Here is a 24,163-nt window from a genome sequence, read left to right on the forward strand (position 1 = left end):
TTTTAGTACTTTTTTAAACCACAGAACAAAAACATTTGAAACAAGGCACTCCTTTGAACACCGAGTTCAGACAATCCCACAGAAATCTCCTTTTGTATCACTATTAAGTGAGAGGGTAAGGGGAGGAAATCCTGCTCCTCCTCACTGCATTTCAAGAAACAATGGGCACAGACATTTGCTTCCTTCTACAGATCCACAGTCAATTAATTATATAGATAAGCTTACTATAAATAAAAAGATTTTCTAGCAATTCCTTTAGGCTTCTGTGGTAATGGTTAGTCACCTATAGCAGTGACAGGCTAGATATAAGTTGCAACATAAACCCAACGTGAATTACTATGTTGAAATATTTTAATTCTAAATGTGAGATCTGAGAATATTTTTTCGCATACACATAAAGGCACAAAGCAACATGCATACTCCTGAACAAAGATACCAGAGAGGGTGACAGCTTGGAGTTACCATCTTGGAATAAAAAATACATGAGTACATATATATATATAGCAATAAACAGAAATGCAGGTATCTTTTACAGAAGTGTATATATACACACACACATTCTGCACGGTTGTACATACATTCTGTAAGTACGGTCATTGTGGTATGTGATAAGTTATCACGAACTTTGAGAACACATCAATTCTTCTACCCATCTTCATTTGTAGCATTCATTTTCTTCATTGTGTCCACAGGTTTTGATGTCACACCTTCCCCCATATTCTATTACCTCTTCTCATCTCCAAGCCCTCCCCAAAGGCTGAATTTAGAATTATGATAAATTAATCTTTAAATGCAGCTGAAAAGTCAGTAGAGGATGAATTTGGTATCCCCTTAACTTACATGTGTTATAAAAAAGTGATCTGGGTAGGATCACTGGGTCAGTAATAAAAACCTGCAGGTACTCAGGAGTAAAACACAGTTCTGAAAAAGGTCCGTTCATTTCCTGCCTTCCTATTTATGGACTATGTAGACTGTTAAAAAGCAGTCTACACTGATCCCTGCAACAAAGGATTGATCCCTGCAACAAGGGGGATTGAGATACAATTTCAGTTCTTTGTGTGGTCAGTCTATTAGAGTCAGTTTTTAAAAGGAAAAACCCAGAAAATATGATTTATCTCCACAGCATCATAGCCTAAAGAAAAAGATTTTAATGTCATAGAGCTGAGTCAGCACTGGAGTGTGGCTGAAGAGAGAAACCCTATGGAAGGAACCAAGAGCTTACCATCAGGACAATGCATGAATCTGCTCTGGATCAGGTCACACCGCTGTGCCTCCTCCACCTAACTCATCCAGTACAGCAGCTGAATCTTAAGAAGGAAAGGTTGATGTATAACATGCTGGTTATTACAATGCTCAATCACAAGAGCTGCTAGGGGTCATGAACTTCATACCATCCTAGCACCAAAGGAAACTGCTCCAAATTGTGACTATTTCAGGCCTTCTTACTTAGAAATAAAAGCTCAACATGCTGCTTTATTTTACCAACGTGCTTCATGTATCTGTGCTGATTGACATAATTCCTATTTCCTGCATCCTCTTTTCAAAAGATTTTAAACCGCACAGGGAAGCCAGAATCTGTTCTTATGTATTGTAAGTCATCATATTTAACCACTGAGCCCAATTCCTCTTCGGGTGTCCTGATCAATTAGGACATCAATCTTGATGTGAACGAACCAGAGATCCATTTTCATGCTTGTGACATTCTCATTGCTAAAAGTTGATGCCTCCCATCCACTCAGCTTCCTGATTTCAAGAAATTGAGCTTTATGTGCCAAAAACTGGAGATTATTAAAACTTTCTCCATTACATCGGAAGCACTTCAGTATCAAGTACTCTGCTCCTGTTATTTATTTGCCATAGCATGATCACCATGGTGTTCCCTCTGTCCTTTCACAGGTAAACTTGACAACTTTCAGAGCTGTACAATACTCATACTGCACTACAGTCCACCAAGGGAACAGATAATCCAGCTGAGGAGGAGACAGCTGTACCACCCCTCAGTGGGATAAAGATCCTCTCATCATTGAGCAACTGACCTGGGAGTTGCTCAACACAGATTCTCAGGACTCCTAACTGCAGCACCAAACATCACCATTACCATTTGGACAGCATTTTACCTTTTTTGTTACCAGTCCTTAATAAACAAAAATGTTCTGTTCTACAATACCATTTCCCAGTCCAACCCAGTCTCACCAATCAGACCTCTAGTCTCCAAGCCATGAGCAATAATTCACTAAGGAACTCACAGTTAATATATTAAAACAAACAAACGAAAAATCAGAAGAGGCTGGCAAGGAAACAGAGTGCCAGAAAATACCATCTAGTCACCTCACTTCATTGCAAAAATCAGTCTCCTCTCAAGGGAACATGAAACCATCCAAAAAGAAGCTGCAATAACCTTGTAAAATCCCCAGTGATGGGAAACACCTGCTTTCCACTGTGCACACACTGGTAACTTCTGAGCCTCTGCTGCTACTTAGATGCATACATCCTTGTTCAAAAAAGAATTATGACCCTTAACCTAATTTACACAAGAATGTAGGTCAAATTGCTTCACCCGTGTATATCTACTTATTGCACACCTTTTTCTGACAGAACTTCTATCCCTTATCAGGGAAACACAAAGGAGAGCTGCTAAGAGAAAGGCAGCAGATGGTGACAGGACAGAAAAGGTTATAAAGTGATCTCTCAAAGCAGACAGTCTATCCAAAGCCTAAGACTGCATATTTTCAGTCTCTTTTCCTAGCATTGGCATGTAAAAGATTTCAACAAATTCTAGTAGTAAAGAATTTAAAAAATCCAAATATATGCAAATACATGAAGAGTACTGAAAAGGCAGGTTTTGGTATGGAGTTTGGGTTTGGCTGGTTTGGTTTTGGGCAGTTGTTGGGTTTTTCTTTGAGTATTACAAGCACCTGTCCATTAGCCACCTCTGGTGACAGCTTTTGCCAAGACAGCATGCTGCTGCATTGCTGCTGCAGCACCCAGTGCCTGTCAGATTTCTTTCATGACTGCAGTAAAGTGTCGCTTTCCATCTAAATACAACATGGACTCTGAAATGGAGAAAAGAGAGAACCACATTAGTACCTTAGTATCAATACTGGGCAACTACAACTAAACAGACTGGCAAAAGTAAGAAGTAATCTACATTGTCATCAAAGCATAAAATCTATGTGGTTTGCCATGAAATCCTGTTATTATTTAAATGACAATAGTTCATCTATTAAAATGACCAGTGTTCCAAGAAAAAGAAATTAATTTTTTTTACAGAGTTATGATGACAACATATTAATGGGATACTTGCCTCCATATGTCTTAGGTACAACTTGTGGGACCTCATTTTCTGATATAAATGTAAAATGGAAAGTGTTGGTAGTATGGTGCTCCCTGGTATTTGCATTGTAAACTTCACTGTGTACTCGAATCTGGATGTAGTTTTTTTCTGTGTAACAGACCTACACAGTTAAAACAAGAGTTAGAGCTTGTAATTTATCACCAGTTCTGAAATCTGTCACAGATTTAATTACACCATTTAACAAGAAAAGTCACACACTCTCATAACATATTGTTAATTATCAGTGACTAACACTGGGACAGCAAAGACAAGGTCTGCTCCTTTTCAAAAGGAAATCAATTCCTACCTGTCCAGAAAGCAGTAGTAAGGATCCAACTTCAACTGGCTTCTGAAACATGATATCATCAACAGATACAATAAAGGGTCTGGAACCCCTAAGGAAGCAAAAGAGAAATTTCTTCTCAAAAATAAAAAGGATGTTTGCAGAAATTTAAAATATCCACTTGTCAGTATTTTAATGAAGGGTTACTAGAGAATAAATCTCTTCCTTAAACAGACGCTACAGGAACTATTAATTAATTATGTCATCACTGGAGGAAATCTCTCACACCAATGAAGTACACACTTTCTAAGAATACATTATTGCACCATTATTGTATCTTATGACTTACACTTGCTAGACTATCTTCAGGCCATCAGTGCTCAGGCCTCAGTTTTTCAAGCACCGACACAAACCACTTAGCTTTAACTTTATATCAGGCTTTGCATATCCCATTAAACTTACACATAGACCTTTGCTGGGTAATGACTTTAGTCACACTTCCTAACCTCACACAGTTAAGAGAAGTTTAGAACCTATTCCTCTTGTGTAGTAAATGCAAAGATGTAATATTTATTTGATAGAATGAATATGCTATATGGTTAAAAAGTCCATCTCAATAGCTTGGTAAGATAAAACAAAACAGAAAATGGGTGCATTTTCTATCTTGAAAAGTGATAAAACCCAAGCTCCAAGGAGCAAGATGCCAATCTCTTTATAAATATGATTGATGCTCCAAGTAAAGCAGCACTGTGCACTAACAGTGCATGATTCTACTAGACCCCTAAGTGTTTTCAGCTCAGATTGTCATTAGGTTGGTTAGCTTTGGTTCCCAACCTCTGTGTATCAGAAAAATGCTCTGGATTATACAAATATTGCAGATCCACAACTCACCCATAGCTGCAAGCAGTTGCCCATCCTAGTTCAAATGCCTTTCTCATGAGAAAACCCCCAAAGATCCTATTAAAGATGTTCCGTTCCTGTACAAAGAAGCAAATACCAAATTATTTTCACAGCCTTGTATTGAAGTCTGCAGTTCAGTTCACAGTATTTACCAGAAGTCCCAACATATGAATATATAAAAAGCACTACTGAAATATGTATGTAAAATTCAAAATGCCCAAGGCAATTTTACTTAATAGGAGCTCATCTGACTAATTTGACAGCATAAGATAACTCAAAACTGTATCAGCAAGCAAAGGCCAAAATTTTTGCAAACACTTTGCAAAGGAATTTCTTTACACAGAATGAATAGTCTGGTAAGAAAACAAGGTCACTAAAAATCATCCATTTTGCAGTGGTCATCCATACAAATAACAAAAAACTAGCAAAAGAAAGTAGGCTCTAAATTGAAAGGACTGCAGAAGCCAAACAAAATAATGGTTTGACTAATCTTAGACAAAAATTCATAGTCATAGAATGGCTTGGGTTAAAAGGGATCTTAAAGACATCTGGTTCCAACCTCCCTGCCATGAGCAGGGACACCTTGCACTAGACCAGGTTGCTCAGAGCCCCAAGCCATCTGGCTCTGAAGGTTTCCAGGGATGGGGTATCCACAAATTTTCTGGGCAATCTGTTCCAGAGCCTTACCACAATCCCAGTAAAATAGTTTTTCCTAATACCTATTCTAAACCTCTCCTCTTTCAGTTTAAAGCCATTACCCCTTGTCCTGTCACTATGTGTCCCTGTAAAAATTTCCTCTCAAAGTCACTTGTTAAGTAACTTTCTGTAATTCATGAATATGTTTCAAAATACCTCAGGATGGCAAATCTCCAGGCCTTTTAGCTTTGCATCTTCCATCCACACTGAATTGGGTGGCAATTTACGACTCCGGAAACTCACTGTCCTTTGGAGAAGACAATAAACTTTATAGTCCACAGAATTAGCAGAATTCAGCAAGCCAAAAAAAGCATAAATAGCAAATGCAGACATATACTAAAAAAACCCACATAGAACACCAAAATAAACCCAAAAGAGAAATGGTATCACTAAACACTGTTCCAGCTGACCTTGAAGCCTTATCTAAAACTGTCCTTTGATTTGTTACTGCAATAAACCTATGCTCCTGATCTTTCAAAAGCTTCTGCTAATGTTCAAGTTCATGTGAATGAAGAGGCTTGAGAAAGGTACATGAAAGAGAAGATGAATCACAACCACAAAGTGCACACTTTGTCAGAACAGCCTTGCCCTGTTTTTTAAGTCATAATAGGAAATAAAAACACAAAGTGAGGTAATAGAATAATTCAACATCAAACATGCAGTTTTTCAAGTTTTCAAACCCAGACAGAATGTGTACAAAGTACAACTGCTAATTTTAAGGGAAAGCAGGTCTGCCTTTGGTAAACAGCTTTAAAAGTAACAATTGTATAGGCTAATAAATTAAAGAAATTATAAATCAGCATAAATACAACACTGCACTAATGTAATTATACCTTGTTCTATCACTGTTGGCCTCAGATGACTTCACACCAGTCTCGAGTATAAGAGAAGAATGCTAACAACTCCCTCAAATAATGTTGTCAGGTATTGTATTTAAAACACATTGCAAGGTTATTTGGTTAAAAGGTGGCCAGTTCCTGCCCTCACAGTTTTTTTAATTAGATACCATGAAAGAAAACTGATTGTGCAAGTCATGACTGCAAAACCATTCCATTCTCTTATCTGGTTGAACATCATTAACCCTTTTCCTCAAAATTATTCCTAAGCAGCTTGTTTAGAACAACAGAAGACTGTTCTAAGAGCTGCAGCTGTCATAATAAAGTTTGTACCTGCATGTCAAATAAACTGCCACAGAATTTAAATGTGCATTTATTCCAGACTACCCTGTTACAAGCAGCCACTCAAAAGGCACTTTTCTCTTTCACAAGACGTAAGTTCTCCTTCACCCTTCCCCTTCTTGCCTTGTGTCCAGTGTATTAAGGAATATGTCATGCACAATGTTTCTTTCTTCTGCAGTGGGAGCCATTTTCAGTAAGGAAGCAGTGCTGAATTCAATCCTCTTCAACTTGTTCACTGAATATTAAAAACAAAACAGAACAAAACAAAACACAGTATTAAAGTTCAAAGAAAGATCAAATAATGGCTCTGAAGATTTTAACCTGAAATCAACTGTCTTTCCAGTTTTTCTTTTCCCTCATAAGTTAAAAGCTGTAACTTCATGGTCCTACAGATCCAAAGAGAAATTTGGCTTTTCTAATTGACTGCAGTGAAATAAAAATAAAGCAGAAGTTCACCAGTAGCTCACCAATATGAAGAACTTCTACACATATTTTATGACGCCCACATGCTGTTCCTACAGAAAACTTGAGTACTGCCCTCAAAGTACAGAACATATCTAACAGGAAACCCTACAGAGCAGTCAGCTCCAGGTTTGCCAATAGTACAAGAATGGAAGTTTATGACAGAACTCATTACCATAGGCTGCAGTGACTGAAATTATAGCTTAAAAAATCTTCTGTCCAGTTTATTCAGTCTTCAGTGTTTTTCTAATTCTTCACTTTAAAACTCCAGCTTGAAATAAATGAGGATGGAGCTACATGCTCTCCCCTGCTTTCCTCCTTTCCTTTTCCTGAGTTTCTTTCCAAAAGGAACATGGGCACACAGGCAGATGAGGAGCTGAGGTGTCCTGCAGGCCCACCATGGGATAATCAATTGGCCAGAATATTTAGGAGCCCCTGTGCTGCGCTCAGATCCAAAGCAGAGGGAGCATCCTGACAAGGGAGAAGTCCAGAAGGTGTGCAGACATCAGGAGTGTCTGTCAGTTTAGCCAGAGTTTCCAAGCCTGTGGTAGCAGGCTTTTAAATCCTCTTACTCTATTGACATAAATGAGACAGAACAAAAATCTGATTTTACACAAATTAGGAGCATTTCTAAGTAGCAGCACTCCTGAACTTTGCTTCCTCCCAGCTATTAAGTTGAAACTGAGGCAGATGTGCATACTACCAGGAAATATGACATACATTCCCCTTGCTTGAAGATTTCTTCCTCCTCAGGGCTCTCAGGAATGAGTGGATTAACAAATGCTGGCCTATGGACAGGAAGTTTTTTTAAGTTACAAACTTTACAAGAATTTGTCCAGTAAATACATTATAACAGTCTTCCACTTTTGCTTACATACGTAGTACAAGATGAAATTACATACTTCAGGTTATATGATAGAAATAAATATGGCTGCCAACAGAATATCACATCAGCTTTAACTCTGAAGAGGCATCTAATTGATCCAACCACTACCTAGTGCAATCAGGAACGAGAAAATGTCACATTTATGGTTCTTAAGAAGCTAAAATTGTACTCAAATTATAATGAAGATTGTTCAAGAAGAAAGCTGTTCAGAAACTCAGCAAGTGAAAACATGATGATACAGGGCAGCCTAAACCAAAACTTGACTGGTACCATTCCTCCTGGAACAGAAGAAGCATGGTGCCATAGCTAGCAATTGGTTTTATAATCTACATGTTCCCTTGACAGCCTTATCAACAGCCAAAAACTGTTTACCATGTGTACCACTTATCAAAGATAAGCTGCCTTGAGCACAACATTTCTATGTTTATTTTACTGCACAAATAAGTTTACTTTAACCTAATTATATAACATTTAATTACTTCATTATTTGCACAAGTAAAGACAAACACTTATTTTCAAGACTTGCTCTTCCCCATAGTTTCTATCTATTATTTTTCAACTTTCAACATTTACACAAATGCTGAGAACAACATATACATACATACATGCACACACACACAGACCTGCTGAACAATTCACCTCTACCCTAAGCCTTTACTTGGGCTGGCAACAAGAGGCAGAGAGGAGCTTTTCTCTCAGAACAAACTGATCTTTCCTGGTTTGCTAAACCTCTGGATTTTGGAAATCCACCAGCTTCTTCTCCATCACAGAGCTCATTTCCTCTCAGCTCAGCACACATCTACATCAGCTCTCCTGGCCAAGCCCTAAGGTGCTGAGATGCAAGTTTGCTATGGTCCCAAAGCCACACAACCCTGTTCCTGTGGTGCTACAGCCACCCTAACATATCCTGTATCTCTCTGAATGGTTTTGGCCTCACATAAATACCCTCCTTATATGGACAGAATACTTCCAAAACACGGTTGGCCTGTGGCCAGCTAGCTTGTACAAGAGCCACGGAAGTTTGCATCTATCTGCACAAGTCCATGTAGGCTTGTCCTCAGTCAATCTGCTACTGTAAAATTACATAAGATTTGATGTCATTGTTTTGAAAAATTAGTCTTTTAAATGGGAACCATAATATAATTTGTTTTCTTAATGTATAGTATATTCACTGGTTCTAGAAAAAATCTGAAGAAAAAAAATCTAGAAACTACTTCTAATGTTATCAGGACCACATAATTATATCAAGTAAAACCCCTTCATTAAATCCATCTTTGTCAAATACCAGCAATTATTTAAACTAATTAGAAACACAGAAATGTTGATTACTTGTACAGGCTATATAAGAAAGAGGCAAGAATTACAGCCAATTTTTCTGATGCTGGAGTCATAAATCTAAATGGCAACTGAGCAGCCTTTTATTCTAATAACTAAAGAATTATAGAGAAAGTAAAACCAGAAAAATAACCAAGTAAGTGTCTGGGAGGTTTTTAAGTTCTATGGGAATACTTATCAGTTCCATCTTAGTTACACAAGCAAGTTCTAACATGAATTATTCTGATGATACCTATTAAGTGTCTGTTAGGGAATCAATGGTATTATTCACGCAAACATTATTTAACCACTGAAACTCAATCATTAATTCAAACAACTAGCACAATGCAGGTGGGTTTTTGGCAGACTCATTCACTTCTGTGTTCATTCAGACCAGTCACTCACACACAGAGAAATATATATTTTTAAAGAAGAGTCAGATCCCAAGACTACCAGAAATTTCTAGTATCATGAAGTTTATCACAGGAAAGTTAACACTTGCCAGCAGAAAGCACCAACCATGTGGTTTAGTTACCACCTAGCTGATGCTACATTATATGGCTTCTACCTATACAGAGCAAGCTGCCATGTTTGCCATTTTCAGCACAGCAGAAGTCAGGAAACTTTTCCTGTCCTACAAATTACCGTTTATTCTCTGGGTCCCGGGCCACCATGACAAAGGTTGCATCTAACACAGGGCTGTAATCACCATCATGTAGCTAAAAGTGACAGGAAAGAAATACATTACTGAACTCCAAAATTGGAAATGTGCTTAGCAAGCTATTTAGTTGGCATAAATTATTCAATCATACTGTTACTTCTGCTTAATTTCACATTCTGTCATTCCTTCCAACCTCTCACATTAGGTCAAAGATAAGGAAATAATTAAAACTTTAATTTCAGGAATTCTGCAATGTAAATATTTACCAGGAAATAAAACTTTGAGCTGGGAGGGGAGGAAATCAACACAGTCATTGTAAAAAGACCCACTTAACCTTTACTCTAATATATGCCATAGCTTTTTTTTTTCTATCTATCTAAATATATACATACTAAATTGCCACTAATACCAGCACTGTGAGGAGTTCAGAACAAGAAGATATAGCATTCTCTTCTACATCAGAGACTTTATTTAAGGAGAACAATTGAATTTAAAAAAATTCCTGTTTACCTGAATTATCACAGAATCATAGAATCACAGAATGATCTGGGTTAGAACGAACATTAAAGACATCCAGTTCCAATCACCCGTCCATGATCAGGTGGCTCAAAGCCCCATCCAACCCAGCCTTGAACACTTAGAGGGATGGGGCATCTCTGTTTCTCTGGGCAACGTGTTCCAGTACCTCACTATCCTCACAGGAAATAATTTCTTCCCACTATCTCATCTAAACCCATTCTGTCAGTTTGAAGCTATTCCCCCTTGTCCTGTCACTATATGCTCGCATAATTTCCCCCTGAAGCACCTAATGCTTGTCATAAGATGGAGAGAAGTCACAGGAACTAACCTGCAGCATGTGCATCTTCACTTCCATGGAGGTCTTCCCAACCCAGGAAACATTGCCTGTGAATTTGATGTCACAATCTGGATGTATAATCTTCTGGCACAAATCTACAAGACAAACATTAGTGGTTACTGGAGACAGATCACTCTCAACTAGACAGGCCAGATTCTCTAGGACCTTTACGTGATCTGAAAGTGGCAACACACACAAAGACAACCCAGAAAAGACAGTTGTTGCAAGGGACAACACTACTTATCTGCAGCTTCTGCCTCTGCAAACTTCTGAAAGCAGAACAGGAGTAGGAAGCAGGCACACAGGTGAACAGCAGACCCAAGGGAGGGTTCAGCAGAACAGGGAACACAGGCAAGGTCCAACTCCACCAGAAAAAACACTGTTCAATACAGAAGCTAATAATCTGCATGCCAAAATAAAACTAAACACAAAAGTGCGGGAACCATGGAAGTTGCATTTTGAAGGGAAATGACATATGAAATGCTGAAAAGCATCTACAAAACCCTCTTCCCACCTCTTGTCAATAAAAGCCTTCAAAGCTAAAAGAAGATGAAGTGAACTAAACAGGAGTGAGAAAGGTATCCTCAATAACAACCATGGGAAGACAGTAGCTGATGAAAGAGTAAGACAAGCAGATGAAATTATTTTATTTACTAAATTTCCACTTACTGATTTTATCCACCAGAGCTGTAACTATGGATAAAGGAGACCTTTGCTGCATTTCCTGCTTGGTGTGAGTGTAGCAAATAAGAACTGTGAAGAGATCAAAAATGGAGCCAGCTCTTTAACAAAAACATAAGTGGAGCTGATCAAAGTCGTCTTTCAAGGTGTAACAGGTACCTGGAAAACACAAACTAAAGTACCCTACTATAGGAGAGCACAGCTTCCACATCTTTATGTATGTAACACATGGGACTGCTACAAAGAAACAGCAGCTGTCTCAGTTTTATGGGTATTTACTTACTACAAAGATAAATTTAACTAAGCATTTTAAACCAGCTCATCACTTGACTTCCAATCCCACAGTCTCTTCGCTCTACCTCTGCAGCTTCCTGTCTCAGACTTTTCCTATCTTTTATTTTGATTTCATGAAGGCTGTCCAAGGATACATGCTATCTGAGGACTTTTTAAATACTGATTCCTTTAAAGAGGTGGAGATTAAATAAACTGTGCCTTACAGGCACGAAACCATAGTCAGAGGTATTTATCACACTGCAATTACTACTAGCCAAACCACTATTTAAACTAATTAGCTTTGTTCATAAGAGCACACCCAAGTAAACAGACTCCTTAGAGTAATTCAAGGCTGCAAAGATATGGTTTTTTCTAGTGTTCATGTAATTTTCATTCAACACAGATCTCTATTATCAAAAATATCTGTCTTGTACTTAATAAGAGAGAAGGAATCCCCACATGGACCATTCACTTCAGAGCTGGATTTGATGATCCTTGTGGGGCCCTTCCAAAGGGGCTGTGATTTGTGATATGGAGGATCTCTATCCTTCCAAGTAATCTAAGATGTTTTTTCCCTATGTTTACTGGAGTTACAATTCTAAAACCTCTTAAGCCTATCAACTTAGTATATCAATATGATCACCCTGAGTGTTGTTTAATTGGGACAGAATCTTGATTAACCCAAAACAATTCATCGCCAGTGGAACTGATTGGAGCCCAGTATGACTGCAGACAAGGCAAAGACATTCTGTGCTGTGACAGGAAAAAAATTAGATCTTCACAGATTTCTGGGGAAATTAAACAAGGCACAGAATTAAAAACAGGCTCATCTCATCTAACAATGCAGGGTAGCCAAGAGTTTGAAGTCTCCTTTCTTAATTCAGGACAGACATTGAAACGAGTATCTTCTACCTCCCAGGAAGAACTATCAGTCATGCAGCTATTTCATCTATCCTCAACAGACATGCATTCATTTCTTTCTCTGCCTTCCTCAATTTTGTACATCTGGACTCTCAGAAGGAACAGAAAAAAAGATGTTCTATTCACAAATTTCCTTTAATTAATTCTTTGTCAAAAACCTCTCTCAAAAAGCTCCCAACCAGCTACGGAACACGGATGAAGGAGGAAGTCACCTAGTGATGTTTTAAAAAAAGTATTTCTCAGTTTTATTAACAACCTTACACTTACAAAAGGAAAAGATTGTGAACTTTTCAAGACCATAAATTAATAAAAAGGAGAAAAAATTAAGAAAGATAACCCATGAAACATTTGAGTTGGTTTTACCCTTAACAACAATTTGCAGAATCCAAAACCTATTTTTTAAAATTTGTTCTCAATGGATACATTACATTCTTTCCATACAACGCTCTCTTCTCCCCAAAGGGAAGATTAAAATAATTGCATCTCATTAACTGTTGATGTTTGTGGCAGTTTTTGTTGAGGCTTTTTTTTAAGATTAAAAAAAATCATAAGTTTTCATTTTCAATATGCACTCCGCAAATTTTCTCTGAGTTCACACCCAATGCAAATTCATAATCTAGGATCACTTTTCAGTAAATTATTTTTGTAGCTGGTCCTTTAAAAATCTGACAGGCAGGAAGCCAAACAGTTTTGCTTCCATCTGTTCTTTATCATCTGTCCTTCTCTTCCAGTACCAGTGTCTTCTTGTTTTCCTTCCCTTCTGAGGTGGCAGAATTATGGGTTTTCCCTCCAAGACCATACTGTGTCACACTACCCAAAGCTCAGAAGTAATCTAACTCACTTTGTGCAGTCTTTACAAGGGCACAGGTACATACCTCCTAAACTGTCAAGATCTTCAAGTATCCTTCCAAACCTGCAATATAGGGGTTTGACAATTAAATACTTACATAAGTGGCAAAAAGAAGTTAAGAGTTTCCTGTAGGTGTAACATGGTTGCTTTGTTACCTCACACTGTTGTGTACATTCAGGTACTTTTCTCTTATTTCAGGCTGACTTCCTAGAGGTAGAATAACTTCCAAGTAGCTATCCTTCATTCTCCTAGGAGGGAGATCTTCCTGTCGTTTTGCCAGTAAAGTATGAAGAGCTTTTCTTTCTTGCATTGCTTGCACATGATCCCTGGTAAGAAAAAAAAAACTTAGTTCTGAAGTACAAGAGAACTGAAACCCTAAGTAAAACATGTCACATCAACGATTATCAAAGTTAAAACCAAAAAGAAGTAGAAATAGCAAGACACAGTGAACGTGCCTTGAAATGAAATTGAAATGCACAAAATGAGAGATGCTAAGCAAGACTACTGATGAAATCTTTGAAATAGTTTGTGTACAAGTGGCAAGCACATACTTCACACTAGTGAGATGAACAAAATGCATCTAATTCTGAATGCTACCAAAATCATTCCCCTCAAAAAGAACGAATCACACATAATTTAATTTATGAGGTTTTGTGCATATTCATGTCTTTCAGAGCTACAGGACCACAGATCTTCCCACACCGCCAATTTTAAAGGACTGACCATCAATTTACAATCTCTCCCAAGAAGTGAAGTAGATGTACGTGTTGGCTAGCACTAACGACAAGAGAACTAATCTGCTAAGACTTGCCATCATGCATAGGTGAGTTCCCCCTTTGCAGCATCAGTTCTAATAGCAAGCTAAAAGACAAATAAAACTAACCTACTTCTCTTTCTCTCTTCCTACCCAGACATCTTAAAATTATACAGGAAAGTTACAGAAAGAAACAACACAGAAAAGGGAGAAAAATTCCTTCAGAGTTGCTTTTCCAGCACCACCAAGTCAGAGGGGCTGCAACTCTCACAATGGAGAAGGACGCAACTTACTGTCACTTCTTCCCAATCTACCAAGTTGATTCTTTGCACAGGTATCTACAAGATGTAACAATCTTGCCCAACACACTCTTACCTGTTCCAAAGTTCCCTCCCCTTATAAGTGCAACCTGACTGAATAAAGCAAGTGTTTCATAACTTCCCTAGAATCAATACCCATCTATTAAAAATCTAAGGTTAAACATGCAACAGTTCTGGTATAAAGCCAAGGCCAAGAAGAAAACAGAATCCAAAAATACAGATCCATTTCATAGAGCAAGAGAATGCATAAAACACTAAGCAACAAAACTTAATGGTATATTTCTGGATGCATGCCATTCCTTCAAGTTGTGCCTGCTGCTGTGCTTGCTGAGATTTCAGTGACACTGTGTTTAACAAAATCAATTAAAAAAAAAGAAATAAAGACAACAACAGAAAGCCTTTTCACCAAAAAGGAATTTTGTCTTAAATTTTGACTTTGGATGAAATCTGGGTATTACCCACTTAATACGAATGCTTATTTGGATTGAGTATTATTTTAGAAAGTCTAGCTTCAACATATTTATATTCCCCCTTTTCTGTTTAATAAGTTCCAGAGAAATACAAATAATCCATGATCAAAGAGAGTGAAAGTCAAGCCAAAAACTTCAGTTAGTTTCATTTGTTTGTTTGTTTTAAACATGAGATGTGGTTTACCTCATCTGGGCAACATGATTACCATGGAGTTCAGAGGAAACAGAAAGATAACAACCTCCTGCAGAGGGTTAATGTTTAAAGTTATGCCACTGCATAGCAATGGAATATTACTGGATAACTAAAGAAAGATGCAAGGTCCAAGATGATGCATCTTCATGCTTTCTAAAAAGTTTTTTCCAAGGTCTTTCAGTGAAAGGCTTAAAAGAAATTAATCAGAAACTAAATCAGAAATTTGTCTACAAACATAAAGAAACCTAAAAATAAAAATGTAACTATATTCTGTTTTCACCAGCTCCATCCTGGCTCCTCTGAGGTCAGCAGCAGAATTCTTCTTGACTTCCACGTCAGAATGTGCTCTTCAATATTCAGAAGAATTAGGCTCAATGCAGTAACATTTTTCAACAGACAAATACTCTTACACACTGCAGCACTAGTCCTACAGTAACAACAATTCATCTAAATATTAACTATCATCTGCCCTAAACATTCTGAGGAATATTTATATATTTCTGAAATGGTCACAACTCCATCTAGACTATATCTGAACAGATCAATAGTTTTAACTACAATTTAAGTATAAAACCAGAATAAACACATACACAAGATATTTCTTTTTAGTAACGAATACAAAATGCCACTGGCCTTTACAAGAGAAATCACAAACCAAAGTCTCCTTTTAGCTAAATCAATGGTTAAAGATGTTCCTCCAACATGCATGCCTCCTCTCTCCCAGCATTTCAGATGTGTACATCAGTCCTTCCCTAGCTCCCTTTTCAGGACCCCTATCAAGCTGTTCCTCAGATTTGTCCTCTTTAGTTATTCTGTGGCCTAACTCAGTTAAATCCCACATGTATCAACTGTTCAGTCTCCACATGTATCAACTCTTTGTCACTCTATTTTTAAAGTGGGCCCTCAAAGGCTACACAATCCATGTCCACTAAACCTCCTTACATTAAACATGTCACTCTCAAGCACTGCCATCTGTAGTCTCCCTGGCTTTACTTTTTCATGGAAGCTAAAGGATTCATTACTCTGCAAACCATTTCTGCTGTATTTTGTACAGCACGATAGAAGTACCTGCCCAAGAAAAACACTGCTGTGGTGATCCTGGCCTCAGTCTGCCTTCCCTCCAGGATGGGAGCAATGGAGGGAAAAAAATAGATGGAAGATCAGATCTGACCAGAGCCCCCTCTAAAATCTCAAATTTTGAATGGTATTTCCATATGGCATCGTTCCTACTCAGCCATTCTGGAATGGGGAAAGGCTTTTTCATAAACAATTTCTAGAGCCCTTTCTAGCTGACTTGATGAAAAGTTCAGGCTCCCTGATACTGAGATACTACTCTTAACTAGGCAAAAATCAGCTTCCCAGACTCAGGCATTTTTGTTAGAATGCCTAAAGTTGTGTTTAGATAAACTGAGTCAGAAGGCCTGGACACATCAGACACTTCACCCAGGCAAGTCTCTCTTCATTTCCCTATCACTGCATAAAATGGGAGAAAAGAGCTCAGCAAACACAGCCAAAATTAACAAAAAACATGGGACCAACCAAACTGCAATGTGTATTCCTCCAGACTGCTTGCTACATTTACTTTTCCAGACTGTAACAGCAGAGGGTTACAGTCAACTCTGGCTTATTCAATGTAATGAAGGGGGAGGAAAGTAATTTGAATAAAATCAAACCAGCAATTATTTAAAGCATATGTAAATTAATAAAAAATGAAGTTAGAGCAGACAAAGAAAATGCTCAAAATGTTCCTGATTAAGGAGACCCTAATCCCAAAACTGACAATTTTCCAAGGAGACAGGAGTGCCATTCAGAACACAGCCAGCTACACAGTGAACAAGCTCAGCTGGTTCTGCATCCAGTGCAGGATAAATCCACCATGCTGGCAACCCACCTAGAGATAACCCAAGAGGTAACAGCAACACAGCATTGACAGCCAGACTCTACAGCTCATAACTCCCACTGGATTTAAAGCTAGTGGGACAATCTTGTAAGCATCTAGATCAGGTATTTTGTTTCTGCCAGAGAAATCTTTGTGATCCACAAAGTACCAAATCAGAAGCTTTGTTTCAATTACCTTTTAGTGGGATCTTTTTCTTCTTCTGACAGCAAGCTAACTTTTGGCAACTTCCACTACCACAGCCCTGAGCTCCACCTTGGTTTCACAAATCAAGTAAAATACATGTAAATGCACACTGTACCTCCAGTTGGTAGATGCTCCCACTATATCCCTCAATTTGCTCCGCACTGGAAGAAAAAAAAATCAAAGCAAATCAAGCTTAGCTCTGCAAGTGATAAACATGAGGTTGCCTGGTATTAAAGGCACAATCCTCAACCCAGAACAGGAAAATTAAGCAAATTCATGCAAATAGCAGCCCAGAAACAAAAGGTTGGCCAAATTCACTGCTGCTGTTAGTAGGCATATCACAGTAATGGGTTGAGTAACATGATGCCATAGCCTGTTGCATGTAGTGTTTGTTAGTGCAATCAGTTACCTCCAGTGCTAATTAATAGCTGAAAGACAGCATGGATCAAGATTAGACTGGGGAATTTCGATATGAAAATATTACAGCCTAAACACAAACTATGGAGATAACACAAATCAGAAAGTCGTAAGAGAACTTGAAAGGGAACAGTGCAGCTGGGAAACAGGGAATGAGGAGAACACCAATTAAATTATCCCACCCACGAAGGCAGGCAGTTTCAGCAGACTGGTTCTTGCCAGCAGCGTTCCATCGCCCAAATTTTTAGCAGTCTGAAAGAACACAGTGTTAAGACATTGAAGCCAGGCCTATACAATTTATTCTGGTCCTGTTTGCACTCTCAGAGTTAATAGTAGTTCTGCACAAGTTTTTCCAAAATTTCAAGAATAATCTTCCTAAGCATCTTTTCTGCTCTTTCTCAGATGAAATTATGTGTGCTAAGGTCCCATCAAATTTGCCAAACTACTCCATGGCTGGTGAATATTGGCTATTTGGAAGTATCTGAAAACAAGCAGCAACAATTCCCAAGCTCAGAATAGAAGTTGAGAATTGTACAGAAGGGAATCCTTGTCTATTCACAAAGATTTTTTATACTAGGAGGTTCAAATGTTAGGGACACATCAAGGAAGAGCAAACAAAAAATATTCAGAATTTCATGGTGAAATTGAAAGAGGCTGCTGGTGAGTCACAAGCTAATCCTTTATCAGGCTTGCATTTTTCAAACTAAATGACTAAATGGTCAGAGTATTCACAGAGATCAGCAAGCTGTCCTATAAAACATGGAGCAAGCCTAGCTGAATTCCTAGGATTTAAATCACATTCCACTCTCTCAGTCAGCTCAGCTCTGCCCCCCTCCTCCTCAGTCACTTCAGCTTCTGCCCAAGTCCCCCCACATCACCACTACTGCTATATCCCAAACCTCTCCTTCCCCATTCCTTCCCCTGCAGCACCCTCAGCCCTTGTCCCTACACTCCCAGCCCGTTTCTGCTCTGCACGCCTCCTAGAGAATCATCAGCCTGAGCCAGAGGCAGGCAAGGGAATGACTGCCAGCCAGCACGTGGATCCAGTGACTCACCAACAGCCAGCAAACACTAGGGTCCACGGCTGACCCCAGCACCGGCTCTGGCACCCTAACAAACCTCTGATTTGAAAGCAAATGTTCACAAAATTTGTGGAAATATGTTTCTCTTTGAGACTGGTGGCTCATCTGTTTTGGCTGACATGAACAACATGTCAGAAGAAGAGGAGGAAGAAGAGGAAGGACAAGAAGATAGGCAGACAAAGACAAAATAAATTGCTTAGGCCTTATTTCTTTACAAAATTAGGCTAAGACATGTTTTGAAATTAGAAGACTTCTACTACTAATTCTAAGAACAAAAAAAAATTTCAAGGAAAGAACCTGACTGAAAATCTTGAGAGTTGATTTCTTTCGGAAACAGGGAAGATCTGATTTCTTTTTCCTTAAGCAGCAGCAGGCTTGCTTACAGGATAGGTATTACTTTCTTGTTACTCATACTCCACCTGTGAATCTGCCATAGCATGCATTTGATCAATACAGTGTTAGCAAAAACACTGTTACAGCTTCCAGAACACAAAACCTCAATTTTTCAACAGTGTGCAGACCGTGCGGGGATGGACAGGGAATAAACAGTGCTTTCTCTTTGTTTAAACCAAATTCCTCTTCCTTTTCAATTCTAAAGAGGTTAAAAGTTTGAAAAAAAAATCTCGGGTCCAAACCTGCAAAAATATATACATTTATATATATAAGCTGTTAGTCTCATTTAATACTGATTTCACTCATTTAAATCTGATTTCACTTTTAGGTATAAAAAAAATATATTTTCCAGGCAGAGAACACATTGAAACTTTTATCTTAACAATAAAAGCGACAAAGTGTAAAGTGTTTCTAAATGTTGTCAAGCCAAATCTAGTCCATGTTATGGCTCGTAAATACATAGTTTTTAACTTTTTCCTTTTTTTCCTCCTGGGAAGACTATCTTGCTCTTCTAGATATTAGAAATTTAAGTAAGGAACAACAGAAACTTAAATAAGAAAATTCAGTACAAAAATCTACAAGGTATTTCTTTTCTTATCTGGCAAATGTCTTAAGTGTGCAAAACAGTTACAGCAAATGGGACTCCTCCATCATGCTCACGTAGCATATTTCACTGTATCTCCTAAATCGTGATCAGTGGGCCATCAATGCCAGAGCAGCAGGGTCTGAGTTTATCAGCACTGCACTGTGGAAAAGGACATGAGGAGGGCACTTAGACAAGATCCCTGCATTCATCTCCACCAGTGAGATCCATGTCCGTCGTGCTGGTGCCTCCCCAGCTGCATCCAGGTTCAGACAGACCATCAGCTTTGCTACGGAGCTTGGTCTGGACTTAGGTGAAGGACAGACTCAAATGTCTAAAATGAAGCCAAGTACTGCAGGAGCTGCTGCCCTGAGAGATTTTGTATCCCACAAGCCTCTTAAAAACGTTTTACCCAGCACTACAGACAGAGTGTGCTGACAGAGATTTAGTGCAACAACATTGACACAATTAAGACCAGGGCCATTCACCAAAGGCAAAGGGGCTTTAAGCAAGGCAACAGAGAAGAATTATGGCACTTCATTTTTCATGAGTGCTAAAGTAAGGAGAAACAGTAGCTGAATAAGTTTAGTGTTATAGCAAATATTTTAATATGTACAAATTACCACAACACACCATTATTCACATGAATGGGTGACTGTCCTGTGGAGTACAAAACACAGGTTAGATTAACAATGAAAATAAACAATGCAATTTACATCTAATAAGGAGATACTTGATTATTCTACCTGCTTCAGTTCCATTTAGACACATGTTCCTTAATTTTAGTAACTGCAGGCAATCTATCCTTGCCTGATTTAGAGTCTTTTTGTTTTCAACTCAGTTCGTCCTTCCCCTTCAGGCCAGCTTTCCAATTCCCTGACCACTGACTCCGTGTGGTATCTGCTTGCAGTGTAACCCCAAACAGTTCCTCAAACTTGGAGCTGCCACGTACTGTTGACAAGAACTGTTAACTTTGGAAAGAGTATCTGCTGAATTTTTCAGGAAGTGGGATTAAAGTTTTTTCAGAGGAAAAGTCCTATTTTGTGTAGCCTTTGGAAGAGCCATGGAAGAAGTCAGGGTAATCACAACAGGAACCCAAAATTGTGAAAAGGAAGCATGTGAAAAACTAGTAAGGGAAAGTATTTGGTGTTCTGTGAAACCATGGATACCAAATTGAAGGTATCGTTTACATAACAGTGAAATAGTTTACGTATCAGCAAAATTTTGAATAATTCTGAAACAGAATCTCAAATGTTTACAGTTATTGTAGTCCATAAAATATTAGTACCCCTTGGAGTACCAAGATGACCTCACAGTTTCACTATTTTTACTGGCCTATATGGCATCATTTTCAAATATTTAAATAAAGAATCAAGGCAAGTTGCAAGTATGCAACATTCTCTATCCTTGATTCTCACCTTATTTCCTGAATTGCCATTTATTAACAACAACAAAAATAAGTTCTCTAACAAGAAATAACCCTCATTTTCTCTTTTACTGGATAACCAGTAACTATTGGTGACTTCTGTTTAGAAAACAAAGAAAAAAATAATATCTCAGAAATAAGCAGAGCACCCTGAAGGAATTATTTGTACCTGGATCCAGCCTTTTCCGCCTGCCCTTTTCTCAGTACAAGGGATTAGAAAGCAAGAAAACCTTTTTAAAAGCTTCTGAAACAGGAGCATTACGGTTTGTAATTAGAACACTGAAACAAGCTTTCAACACAAAGCTCTATTGACAAGAGCAGTTTCACGAGGCAATGCTGCTATCTGATTAAAAGATTTCTACAAATTCCCGAAATTAACAGGATTGACAGATTAAAAGTTCTGTACGGCATTATTTCCACTCAATTCCCCGTTTCTTGGCCATCCTCTCCAGTCTCATTGTACCTATCTGCACTACACTGACTTTCTATCAAGACCCAAGCTGAGCAGCAGTTATCCTGTCAGAAAAGAACCAAGGTCGGCAAAGGCTGAAGAACCACAGGAGCCTCTAAATCTGGAGTTTCAATGATTCTGCATATTTGTGTCATTCACCTCCAAACACACAGTGATTTTCTGCTGCTTCCTAAACACTTGTACCATGAGCTAACAGACAAGCGCCCATTCATTATCCAAACCATATTAATGCATGAAGGGACACCATCTGAAAAAATAAATTCCTTAACATCATTAAATCTTCTGGAGCATAGCTATTTACTCTACCTTTAGACATGTCAGGAAACCCCGGGGAGGCACTGGTCCCAGAAGTGAGTGTCCTAGCCAGAACAGAAGGAAGCTTCCTCATGATGCACAACCTATAGGTAGAGCAGAAGAATTTAGTGTCATTAAAAATAATCCTATGAAAATAATTTAGGATTTAATTTTGGAATTATGCTGGTGACTTCAGAAACATCAGTCCTTATTTTCAGCTTGATTTTTAGAACTAGATACTATCAGCACAACGGTTCCAAGACAGTTGAAATTCCAACTGACCCCTTTCCTTATCCGAAATCAAAAAAGAAGAATGTTTCACTGGCAGTAATTGTAATCTTCACTGACTATTCAGATATCCTGAGACAACCAACTTAGACTCAACACCAGCTTCTCCTCTATAGCATCTTACCACAGATGGGGTCTATGTGCCTCTAGGAAATCATCCACGACCCTAAACATACACTTCTCCTGCACTTGGCTGGTGTGCATAGCAGTGGAAAGAGGAATATCCCACAAAGGATTTCACAAGGTCTCATAAGCAGTCCCATTCAGCTAAGCCAGGTTTTCTCCTCCATGGCTTAGTACTGCAGCAACTCAAGCCTAAAGTGCAGGATATAATCCTCTTAGCCATTAAGCAAGAAGGGACAACCATGAAACCCTTCAGAGAATGTAATCCACCCACAATTCACTAAGTGTTCTACAAGGTACCAGCCAGCACTACTCTTCTAGGCAAGCATAACCATGGTAGCACAAAAACACACAGAGTTTTAAAAACTCTGTAAAACCCCTTGTGATAGTTCATGGCATCATCCTGACAAGGAATATGGATTGCTGGTCGCTTAATTTTCTTCCTTTGGGACTGGGGTTCCACCTCAAAAAAGGAAAGATTGCAGGTCCTCAGGCACCAACAGGAAAGCAATGCCATTTACACATCTCTCTCCCCTTTATATATATCTACATATATATATATTATGTACACACAAGCTTTCACTGTCTGCAGATACACAGAGAGGCCTTAAGAGAGTAAAAGGGAACATAAACACACATGGGAAAAAAAAATAAATAAAACTCAGGGGCAGCGGAATCCCATATGCACCAGGAACGACGTGAATGGCGATGGTGAAACGCCTCCGTGACTGCTGCAGCCTCTGGGCTCGGTGTGTCACGGCCAGGCCCGCAAACGCCTTCCCGCGGCAGCCGCACGCCCCGGGCCCGTCACGCCCGGTGCCCGGACCAGGCGCCCCGCCCGAGGCCGAGCTGCCCGGGGCGCCGCTCAAGTTTCGAGGTGCCCCGCCCTGGCCGCGCCCCGAGCCCCCCACGGCGGAGCGCGGCGAAGCCGCGGGGCTAGGGTCGGGACACGGCCTCTCCTGCCCAGGCCCAGCCCCGGGCCCGCCGGGGTCACCGTCTTCCCTCCCGGGCCGGAGGACGCGGGAGCCGCCTTACCGGGTGGGCAGCATGGTGCTCGCCGGGGCTGTCACCGCGGGGCCGCGCCTGCCCTGGCCACACGGTCCTCCCGCACCAGCGACTCGCGGCTCGCCGCGCACACAGCTGGCTCCGGAACGCCAGCAGCTGGGAGCCCTCGCTCTGCCCAGCCCGGAATCCCCAGGCGGCACCGCCCGGCCTTGGCCTTCCCCGTGTCACCGTGGGCGCGCAGCGCGGCCGCTCCCCGGGGCGGAGGTTGGGGCAGGACACCGTTAGTCGTCGGGCGGGCCCGGCAGAGCGGGCGGGCCCTGCCGGGACTTGCTTTTAATAAACATCGTGATTTTTTTCTTGTTAATGCTCCGTTTTTTCAATGTGCCGTGAGGAAGGCGGGCTGGCGGCACTCAGCTGGGCGCTGTGCCAGGAGCCTGAGGCGCGCCCCGAGCCGTCACACGGCTTATGGGGAACACGGCCTCCTGCTCCGGCCCGTCACTTGGGGGCACTGCTAGGGAAGGTAACTGAGAGCCTCGGAATTTTGTAAGAAAAAGAGGTTTCAGATCTTGAAGAGTGACGTTATCACTCTGTACAATTCCCTGAAAAGAGGGTGTCGCCTGGTGGGATCAGCCTCTTCTCCCAGGCAACCAGCGACAGGACGAGAAGACACAGTCTTAAACTGCGTCAGGGGAAATTTAGGTTGGACATTAGGTAGAGCAATTTCTTCACAGAAAAGGTATTTAGACATCGGAATGGACTGCCCAGGGGAGTTTCTGGAGTCACCGTCCCTAGAAGTGTTTAAGGAAAAACTGGATGTGGCACTCGGTGCCCGGGTCTAGTTGACACGCTGGTGTTCTGTCACAGGACTCGATAATCTCGGGTCTTTCCCAACCTAAAATTGATTTTGTGAAAATACATCTATGTTAAATAAGCTGTGTGCTTTGCACAGACAAATAACAAGTTCA

At 39.8% G+C, this 24,163-nt stretch overlaps 1 protein-coding gene across 4 annotated transcripts; it reads right to left on the minus strand.

Moving 5' to 3' along the window:
• Positions 1-333: 333 nt before the first annotated feature.
• ACOT9 (acyl-CoA thioesterase 9) lies at positions 334-23,544 on the minus strand. 4 transcript variants are annotated; one of them, XM_014879722.2, is made up of 16 exons: positions 23,229-23,433; positions 21,795-21,886; positions 20,224-20,250; positions 17,231-17,276; positions 13,451-13,621; positions 13,321-13,358; positions 11,240-11,323; positions 10,562-10,665; positions 9,699-9,772; positions 7,574-7,641; positions 6,515-6,626; positions 5,370-5,460; positions 4,509-4,594; positions 3,642-3,729; positions 3,305-3,455; positions 334-3,053 (listed from the first exon to the last, which is right to left on the minus strand). In XM_014879722.2, the coding sequence occupies exons 1-16, from the start codon at positions 23,240-23,242 to the stop codon at positions 2,995-2,997; spliced, it is 1,305 nt and encodes a 434-aa protein (XP_014735208.1). In that variant the 5' UTR covers positions 23,243-23,433; the 3' UTR covers positions 334-2,994. The 4 variants fall into 4 exon arrangements, with proteins under 4 accessions (XP_014735208.1, XP_088016450.1, XP_088016452.1 ...); XM_088160324.1 differs by lacking the exon at positions 20,224-20,250 and having other exon boundaries at positions 23,229-23,544; XM_088160326.1 differs by lacking the exons at positions 17,231-17,276; positions 20,224-20,250 and having other exon boundaries at positions 23,229-23,427.
• Between the last annotated feature and the right edge of the window lie 619 nt (positions 23,545-24,163).

This window comes from Sturnus vulgaris, chromosome 2, assembly GCF_052056855.1.
Source record: "Sturnus vulgaris isolate bStuVul1 chromosome 2, bStuVul1.hap1, whole genome shotgun sequence".
Lineage (NCBI taxonomy): Eukaryota > Metazoa > Chordata > Aves > Passeriformes > Sturnidae > Sturnus > Sturnus vulgaris.